Source organism: Takifugu flavidus, chromosome 2 (genome assembly GCF_003711565.1).
Source record: "Takifugu flavidus isolate HTHZ2018 chromosome 2, ASM371156v2, whole genome shotgun sequence".
Classification (NCBI taxonomy): domain Eukaryota; kingdom Metazoa; phylum Chordata; class Actinopteri; order Tetraodontiformes; family Tetraodontidae; genus Takifugu; species Takifugu flavidus.
The window spans coordinates 15,875,208-15,885,549 of NC_079521.1; the positions used below are offsets into that span (position 1 = coordinate 15,875,208).

At 48.9% G+C, this 10,342-nt stretch overlaps 1 protein-coding gene across 1 annotated transcript; it reads right to left on the reverse strand.

Annotated features, from left to right (window-relative positions):
• Window positions 1–109: 109 nt before the first annotated feature.
• On the reverse strand, window positions 110–10,252 carry slc17a6b (solute carrier family 17 member 6b). The gene is made up of 12 exons (XM_057014693.1): window positions 9,854–10,252; window positions 8,562–8,817; window positions 7,725–7,843; window positions 6,295–6,409; window positions 5,388–5,475; window positions 5,205–5,291; window positions 4,900–5,042; window positions 4,669–4,818; window positions 3,845–3,977; window positions 3,402–3,512; window positions 2,764–2,891; window positions 110–2,542 (listed from the first exon to the last, which is right to left on the reverse strand). The coding sequence occupies exons 1-12, from the start codon at window positions 9,925–9,927 to the stop codon at window positions 2,201–2,203; spliced, it is 1,746 nt and encodes a 581-aa protein (XP_056870673.1). The 5' UTR covers window positions 9,928–10,252; the 3' UTR covers window positions 110–2,200.
• Between the last annotated feature and the right edge of the window lie 90 nt (window positions 10,253–10,342).

Sequence of the window (10,342 nt, forward strand, 5' to 3'; positions counted from 1 at the left end):
TTGCTGCAAATGTGTTTTGAACTGATTGTTTCCCTTTAAATACCTTTTTGGTTGTTTTCTGCAGCAGAAATATTTATTCCATTGATATAAACTCCCCAAGACACAGAGATTTGGTAGATTTCTTTATAAAAAAAAAGAGGACGGGATAGAGTATTTCATTTTTACATCAACAAACCTCTCGATATACACAACAACAGAAGCCAGAGAATCACACTGCAACTTTAGAGGCACGAAACAGGAAACTTTAAAACTACTTCAGGCTGCACATTTGCCACCATGTTCAGGTTTCATCCCGGGTGCGAGCACAGGGGTCGGGCACAGTACATGTGGAGAACGTGAGGGCGGTGAGGGAGAGAGGGGGGAGGAGAGGAGCAGCACACACGGAGCACACCGAAACAAAAACAGGAACATGAAGAAGACGAGCTGCTGCATCCCGCAGGGCTCGATTTATCATTCTGATCTGGTGAGCAGCCCCGGCACAAACGCCTCGCACCTCCTGGCACTCGAGGACGTCTGCACAGGACTCGATTACTACATTTTCATACATATATTTCTACGTCTGCTTCTTTACAAGTGTATATTCTCTACATTGGTTATCACAAAGAACACGACTTTTAAACAAATGCCTTTAAAAAACCAGAGAATAACTGTTTGACCAGAACCGTAACTGTGGATTTATTGCTCTGTACACTGAGTGAGTGTTTGCACGCTGAGGGTGTGTGTGTGTGTGTGTGTGTGTGTGTGTAGGATGGGTCCATGTGCAGGAACCCCACTGCTGATGGTGTGTGCTTCCCTTAAAAAACTCTGACCTGCTCTTCACCTTTGGTTAATTGTGACAAAGGAACGGAAACAGCAGCAACGGCGACAAAGACAAAGAGGAGTAGAGAAAGAGGAGACGTTCGCTTTGTTCCGTGCATGAATGCGCCTCCACGCACGTCTGCAGTGCTCACCGAGGGGCTGGACACCAAGGTCTCTCAGGCCAGATCATCTGTTTGATTGTTGGGATTAACTCGGACAAAGTGACCCACCCTCGTCCTTAAACTTTGAGTAAACAGCATTTTAAGGCCGCCGGGTCACCTTTCAGGATGAAATAATTGATTTCATGTTTTTTACTGTTTACTGTGTCCAAAGTGCACGCCTGCTTTCAGCCCATTACCTGCTGGTAAATAAAAGCATCTGCTTGGTCTAAAAGTGTACAATGGTGTAAACTTTTCAATACTTTTTTATAGGAATGTTGATTTGAATTGCTCAGCTGTAAGACAACTCCATAAATATCTTCAGTTTCAAGTAATTAACAAATAAATAGGATTTGAAATCAAATATCAGCGCAATATTCTTTCATATATTCACTTTCTCCTCAGTTTTTAGTTTTTCTAAAACATGATTTCATTCTGTCTTTGCATTGCACAAACCCTTCAGAAAGGTTCTCTATGGGAATCCATCAGTCTATGAATTCATCTTTAATCATCTCTCATCATTAGTTTCATTATAAATGCTTTTTTACCACGAAGCTCTTGGCGCTCCGTCCGTCTCCACAAACATAGGCTGCAACAACGAGGCCAGGATGTGGCACTAAACAAAAGCAGAGGCACCACGTAACAAAAATTCCATATACATTTCCCCCCTTTAATGTGATCCCGAACGCCGACTCCTGGAACTGAGATTTTGACCCACGCAGGGGGACAGGTGAGGAAAGATGGGTGCTGTTGTTGTGCGCTGACAGGACACGCTACTCTGAGTGCAGTGGGAAGAGATACAGTACAATCTACGTGTGTGTCTGGGCTCTTGGACGATGCTGTGCAGTCGGCTGTGGACGCTGTGATGGCGGCCGCACGCTGCCAGCGGCGATGGACAGCGTCTGCGCTGCCCTACAGGCTTTGGCGAGATCGCAGCGTCGCCATGAAAATGCTCACATTTATACACAACTGCACTCCAGATAAATATATTTATCATCAATATGCATTAGAATACATTTACAGACTGCCAATTTGAACTGTGTTACACCTCTATGGACCAGATACATCATATATAATTGATTTTTTTTCGGACGTTTTCAGCTATTTTTTTTTTTTTCGATTTATTTTAAGACTTAATTTGTGCAAACATCGAGGGATTGTATTGGTTCCTTTTTTTTTTAAATGACTAAACATTCACGCTCGGGAAAAGAATCCTACTACATGTCAGTGAAGGTGTGTTTGGTCTAGGAGTAGCCCTCCTCCTGCCTGTATCCGTACCCAGCTCCCTGTCCTTCTTCCTGGACGTATTCCTCCGTCTTCTCCCAGCCCGAAGCCCAGCCTCCGTTCACCTGTGTGGTGGCCCCGTACGTTTTGGCCGGGCCCCCGAAGGCACCGTAATTTTGAGTGATGTCACCCGTCTCCTCCGCCAGCTCGTCTTCGTCTATGAAGCCGCACTTCTCCTCGCTGGTCAGTTCCGGGTCAGCCCACGGCTGTTTCTCGCCGGACGCGAAGATCCCGTAGAAGATCACACCTCCGTAATGCACCAGGGAGGCGATGAGGAACACGTACTGCCACTCCTCTCGGGTCTGAGGAGGAGGAAACAGCCCATCAGAAAGCTCTCTAATCTGTGGCATGTCTTCCATGACACTGAGATCTGTTTGTCCCATGTGGGCTACTGTAGAAATGTACAGAACAGTGAGGGTGTAGAATTGTGTATCTGCATCTGTCTGAAGTGTGTAAATGAAATGTTTGCTGTTTTTTTATTGAGAATAAAGGCACCAAACTCTGCTACTTTTCAAGCTCTTACCTTGTTTTTGGTCATCGTACCGACAATAAGTGGGCACACCATCCCCGACAAAGTGCCCACGCCGTTAGAGATGCCCATCAGGATGCTGGCGTAGCGTGGAGCGATGTCCAGGTGATTGACATTAAAGCCTGACGGAGAGAGTTTTCAACGGCTTTATTAGACCAGGGGATAAATCAAAATTCACCTTTGAATAGACAGTTGGATCCTAAGGACACAGTCGCGGATTACAGCTCAAACTGGTGACCTTCCTCCCCTCAGAACTGGGCTGGCCGCGCACGGCCGTGCTCCTCCCCCACCCTGACTGGCTGAGCGAGAGCGCTTCCTCGCACTGGCTGATCCCCCGAGACAGCTACCACTGAATTATTAAACACTTCGGGAGAAAGCTGGAGAAGAGAAACGGACCGGCAGAGTCACGGACCTCTGCAGGGTACCAGGCTGCAGCCAGAGACAGAATTATCTGTTGAATAATGAGGCCCCGCCTCAAAAACGTGATAAAGAGCGGTATTCCTACATTCATTTATTTTTAAATATCCGCTGTTAAAATGCTTATATTATGTTAGAATTCCAGAAAACACCAGGCTTAGATTAACAAGCCAACAGATATAAAATAAGATGCAAATGAGTGTGTGTACAATAACCTGATATAGCAAATCCACTGAAGCCCACCGCCAGCACCAGGAAGGAGATGGCCATGCCTTTGCTGTGGGAATATCCCACCACCAGCAGCAACGTGGCCTCCATGCCGAATCCTGACAGTCACGAACACACACACACACACACACACACACACACACACACACACACACACACACACACACACACACACAAATTGAATTGAGCACAATGGGTCATCGGAGCTCGATTACATAAGTGACAGATATCAAATCGATGCAGGCCATCGCGCATCTCGTGTGCAACTATCGAGCGCATGGATTTACACCCAAACGCAACACAGAGGGGGAAATAAAAGGCCTGTCTGGTGGAGGAGAAACTGAGTGTCGCGGAGCCACCGCTGTGAAAGTAACACCCTGTTTCTGTGCTGGGAGAGGTGTGGAAAAAGGGCCCCGCACGCCCTTCTCACCTCCACAGTTCATGATTTTCCTGACAGTGGTGGTGGACAGGATGTTCCTGCTGCGGAGGTAGTCGGCCAGCTGGCCGCCGATGGGCACGATGATGGTCATCACCAAATGCGGCAGGGCTGAGAGTATGCCAACCTGCAGAACAGACACAGAAGGACGCCCGAATATTTAGGCCTCTTTTCCAGAGTCTGTGTGGCCATTAATGAGTTTTCAGATGGAATGTTTAATGCGTTTAATTTCTGACTGTAAGAATGCCACATCTGTCCTCGAGGGCCCTGTTCAGGAGAAGCTACGCTGGCTGGCAGGGACCAAATCCCCACAGAAAATACAACCAAAAAGTTCTGAGTTATATTAAAAACTAAAGTTGTATTTAAGGTTTGCCCACCCTGGGCTACTGTAGAAACATGGTGGACCAACCACTCCTAAATGTCTGACTCCACGGTTAATGACAGGACAGCCGTCAGTATATGAAGCCATCATACACTAAAAAAAAAGTAAAGTAAATGTTAGGCCGAACAAACGTTGGCGTTAGATTCACCTCATTTTTTATCCCAATGGCTCATGCAGTCTAACCCCCCCAACACCCCCCCCCCCTCCCCCCCGCCCCGTTGTGGTTTGACCTCAGTGTGACAGTATTTATTTATATCTTCACACGGCTGCCGGCTGGTCCTGTGATACATCAGCCTGCCGGTCTCGCTGACATTGATTCTGATAATGACTGATTCCCAGAGCGGAGGGTCACGCGCTCGGCTCAAACGCCGCGATTGGGCGAATCTATCATCTATCGATCGGCCCCGCTCCTCTGCCACTGGCGCCGCGCGCTCACCTTGCTTATCTCAAAGCCGAAGACCTCCTCGAAGTAGGCGGGCTGGCTGATCAGCAGCAGGTAGAAGGTCCAGCTCCTGCAGAAGTTGGCCACGATGATTGCATAGACAGGCATAGACGTGAAGAATTTCTTCCAGGGCGTCTTGAATTTCTGCAGTAACGCATCACAGACGACTGTCTGGAGGTGGACTTTATATTTATTATACTCGTTAAAAGGAGGGAGACCCCTCACCTCTGAAGGCCCACACAGCTTGGCGCTTTCTCCAATGCTCTCCTCGATGTAGCAGCGTTCTTCATCGCTGATGGTGGGATGCTCAGCTGGGCTCTCGTACGACACCAGCACCCAGAACATGTACCAGAAGATGCCGACGCACCCTGTGAAGTTGGCAGGCAGAACTGTGTGTTATTGACTGACAGGCCCAAACACTGTGGGGAGAAAATGGACGAGCGTCTGATGCATTTGTCTTTCAACAAGCCATCTGCTCAAACTAAGACCTCGTCTCTGGCCTGGCTGCGCGTTTAAAGGCCCGTTCTCACCATAGACGTAGAACACCGAGGACCAGCCCGAGTATTGGACCAGGATGCCGGCCAGAGGCATCGCTATGACAGCACCGGCGTAGGAGCCTGACAGACAATGAGACGGGAAGGTCAAAGCCCAGAAGATCAGACTTCTGAACCAACTCAAATCCATCTGGAATGCCGATGACGTTTAACACGTACCACAGAAAGAGATGGTGGCCAGACGACTCCTCTCCAGCGGTGGCGCCCATTTACTCCAAATCCCGTGACAGGCCGGGTAGGTCACCCCCTGAACGCACCACGAAGCAACAGTCCATAAATACACCAAGGAAAAGGCTGTGCACGTTTGAGGATTTGGGCACGAGGCAGTTTTTAATGCAGGCGTTGATTTAAAAAATTAGATGTGCTCTCTAAAGATCCACCTCAGAGATATTTCAACTATATATATGTATTTCTTTTTTTTATTGAAATGAAACTGCGTAGGAGAAAACTAACAAGTATTCCTCCTTAACTAAGAGATGATTAACTTTTCAACCCTTGCAATTAACATGAATACATTTCACACAGCAGAGAGACGAGAAAATCAGCCCTGCAGCTATTAAATGTTCATCAGCCACTAATGTGAACAAACCGTGTTCACAGAACACGATCTGTGTGTAGTTTAGTGTGTGTAGAGGTCAGTCTGCAAGGGATGGATTAGAATGTGTGAGCGACTCATGCTGCCATTTCTTCCTGCTGCAACACGGCAACCAGCTTTTAGGAGTGTGTGTGTGTGTGTGTGTGTGTGTGTGTGTGTGTGTGTGGTGTGTGTGTGTGTGTGTGTGTGTGTGTGTGTGTGTGTGTGTGTGTGACCACAGAGCCATTTACATGCTCCTTTCCTCCCTTTCTTCACAGCATGTGCACTCTGTGCCGCCAGTATTCTAAAAGGAGCCGGTCTATCCCGCCATCACTGGGCTGTAGTGGAAGGGATCGATACAGCTCGTCTAATATTCCCCCTGCTTAACATCCTGTGCACTTTAGAGTCTCTGCTTACGCTCCGCACCTCTGCGCGCCCACATCAGACATCAGCGTCCTACTATTATTGTTGTTGTATGCCAATATTTCTTACCTCCACCAGCCCTTGTAATATCCTCACAAAAATGACAAACCCGTAATGGACTCGGGCAGCAGAGGGAATGAGCATATTGAGGGTCGAAGTCAAGACAATGGCAGCACCAAATACCCTGAAAATGACAGGAATGTATTTAAAAGGGGGTTATTTACACTATAATAACACTTAGAACAATATGAGCGTTATTATTTAGTCATTTCGTCACCCCCATAGATAGATAAAGAAAGATAAAAAGATAAAACAATTAATAATTATTATAAAACGGGCTCGAAGGGCCTTTTTAGAACTATAAGATCCTTCAGAAATGTCCCATTTACCCCCCCACCCCACCCCACAGTCTCTGATTGGCTGTGCACCACGCGCTCTCTGACGTCAGTAAAATAAAATATTTCCATCCGCAACGCCCCGTTTTAAAAGATGTCGCCTGGCAACCAGTTCTCTCTTCGATACCATTCAGGATTTTCTTTTATAACCCGTCTGAAAACGAAGCATCGATCCTTCCCTTTATTGAGATCTCACATCTGTAAATGTCAAATTTCGCCGTTTTTCCTGCAGAGGAAATATGAAACTGTTTGGTTTCGTCCTGCATTTGGCGTCCGCGTGATCAGAGGCGCGAGGCCATCCGTCATCGCTGGTGCGAGCCTCCTCGCGCCCCCTTTCCTTTGCACGCGGGGGGCAGTCCCCTAATCCGGTGGCGACCACGACACGAGACCAAATGATTCGATTACAAGCGGGCATCAATCAACAGGATCCGGAAAATCAATTTACGGAAGTATTCGAATTAAATTCCACTTTCTACTACGTCATAAATCGAATGCCTTTTATTATGGCTCCTATAGATGGTTTTGTTTTTGTTGTTTTTTAAATGTCGTTATTTAAACGTCATCATGTTCGAGATTTTGCCGGTGCAGAATATTTCGCAGCCGTATTCTGGTTGCCACGGCGACCATCCCATATTTAGCTGTTTAATTTAGCATAAACATGGCGGTGACGCCCTGGCAGCTCTCATGTGAATCGAAGCCTCCGGCGACAGGACAGGGCCTGGTCTCCGTGCCCCGGGAGAGCGACAGATTAGGCCGGGCTCCCCCCGGGGAACTCATTAACAGGTGGCACCGAGCCCCAACGCCCCCCCCCCCCCTCACCCTCCTCACCCTCCTCACCATCATCACCCTCTCCATCACTGCTGTTGCTGCATTTGCACACAAATACTCGGCTCGATTTAAAACGCAGAAACGCACCATTGTTCCACGTTTTATTTGACTATTTTGTTTTCTAAAATATTGTTTTTATTTTTTGCAAAAGATGCTGCACCCCCCCCCCCCCCCAAATAAAATCCATAATAAAATAAAAGCAAACCAAACCCAGCAGCACCGCGTTTAAAGGGCAGCATTGAAGCAGCTGCCTGGTGTCCGGGTGGTTCCTCCTACCTGTTCGCAGCCAGCCTGGAGGAGATGTAGCCTCCCGGGATTTGCGTCACGATGTAGCCCCAGAAAAAAGAGCCGTGGATCAAGCCCACCGTCTCCGGGTCCCAGTTGAACTTGGCTTTCTTGTGAGCGAAACACAAAATGCAGTCAGCAACCGTTTATTATCAACACTGACTGGACGCCTGCAGGTGATCAGTCTGTTTCATGCGGTGACATCTGGAATAAACGGGAACAGGGCCTGTTTACAAAAGGCCTGCGTCGGTTTATTTATTTAGATCCGATTGAAAATGATTCATATTTCAATCAAATCACGACCATGAGTTAATGAAGTCGGACCCTTCAGAAGAGATTTGGTAGCTCTACCGACCGTTTATCCAGAAACACCAATGTGCGTTCGGATTGACCACATTTCTGCCCGCTGCAGACTCACGCATGGAGGTTTGGATCAAACTCGCAGCTACATTTAGCTCTTGTTTTTTTTTAATCTCCTGGCATCTTCGTTTAAACCTCGCATTAACGGCAGCTTCATATTTCCGAATCGATTAAAGCGTTTGAGCTGCAGCAATTTCTCTTTTTAAAAATAAAGTTTTCTTGTTCCCCATCGAAAACCAGATGTTAAGTGATGACTTTAATGATTCCCGGATTTATTTATTTTTTAAATCTCCAAAATCCAACCGAAGTATTTCTTGACAAAGTCCTGATTTTTCCGTGCATCAGAACTCAGGCCTGTCAGTGAAGCAGGCCTGAGTTCTGCTGCGGGAGTTTTGATTCAGTTCGGAACCACATGTCCCGCATGTGTGCGTGTCTGTTGCGTCAGGGGTGCCCGCGCGGAGGCCACACCTCTTTGATGATGATTTTGCCGTTCTGGTGGACGGTGCTGTTGTTGACCATGCCTACTATGGCCACGCCCAGGTTGCACCGGATACCGAAGGAGATGCAGAAGCCCAGGCCGCTCAGGATGGCGATGATGTAGCGGCGGGGCAGCCCGCAGCACCTGCAGTCGCACAGCGGGGGCTTCTTCTCCGCGGCCTCCCGGGGCCGCCCGTCCTCCGTCAGCTCGATCACCTCCCCGGTTTTCTGTCTCCTCTCCATCACCCTGTAGCAGCCGGGTGAGGAGGAGACAGGGTGGGCTTTAATCAGGCGCCACAGCAGCGCCATGTTCCTAAAGCCCCCAACATTGCAATACGAGGCCCTTGTTTTCTTTTTATTTCACACCAATAAACCCCCCCAGCGAGGCTCACCGCCGCTGGATCCATGTTGTCTTTTTATCCGCCACTACTGACGATTTCGACATGTTCTAATCAGATGTTCAAATCCAGTCCTTTTTTTTTTTTTTTTTAAATAGGGGGGGCCTCAAGCGGAGGATAAAGGGGCAGATTTGGCCCGTGAAGCCAGGAGGACACCTTCCTGACTGTACCGCATTGCAGCAGCCTCCACTTTCTCTCTCATTAGCATTCCCGGTGCCCAGCAGCGGCTCCAGACCTGCGTCTGTGGTGGGCATCCCTCAAACACCCCCCCCCTCCCCCCTCCTTTTTTTTTATCACCTTGGGAAAGTCACATTCACGCACATGCTGGTTCATCGAAAACGATCGTTGAAAGCGCGGGAAAAGCCAGCAAAAACACGCTAATTCACGAAAAAAAAGCGCAGCAGCTTATTAATAATGAGAGAAATATGCAAAGTTGGCGCCGCTGTTGGGTTTAAAGGAGCAACCTTCGATTAAACGCGTCCATTTAATATGAACAAGGAGCATTTGTTGCACCTGACCACAACACAACGTTGTTCATTCACGGGGGCGGACAACAGCCCGGCGGAGGCCTCGGTCTGGATGTGCGCGTCAAAGCTGCGTGCGCGTCATTGCGTTTTACATGTATGGAAATACAACGCTCGTGCAATCAAGACGCGGCCTCGGCAACCTCAGTGTTTATGACACTCACGCACAGGCCCCGCACCAAGATGGACCGACTCTGCGTACACACCCCTCCACGCGCGCACACACACACCCACACACACTTGATTGCATAATTTTATTCTCACTTTCAGAGGCGTGACTAGAGAGCAGAGGGGGCTTTGAAAATGCCTTCGTGTCCCGCACAAACGCAACGCTCGGACCCAAACCCCGCCACGGTCCTACCTGTGCACATGACCCAGGGCCTTCCCCGCAAATTCCTTCACCCCCGCCGTGGCTCTCATCTTCACCGACTCCATGTCCAGTTTGATGCGCAGGCCCGTCTCTCGATGTCAGCCTCACTGTCTGGCCGTCATGTTACGCGCGGGGCGGCTGGCGGCAGCGGCGCGCGGCAGAGGCGGCGAAAACGAGTCAGAACCAACGCGGCTCCTCCGAGCAAGTTCCGCCAATGTTGAGAATGAGCGTCGCGAGGGGAGAGCAGGAGGAGGGATCAGTGGAGGTGCGCGCCCTCGCCCACCAGCAGCTCGTCCCCTGCCTGGCGAACAGCAGCTGCGCCCAGGACCATCACGACGGAAGCAGGAACGAGGAGCCGGCGCCGCGGAGTCGTGCGTCCGCAGCCATAAATTAGAGAGAGGGAGAGAGGGAGAGATGACGGGGAGGGGGGTGGGGGGTGTAGAGGAAATATATATATATATTTTTGAAGAAAAAAGCTCA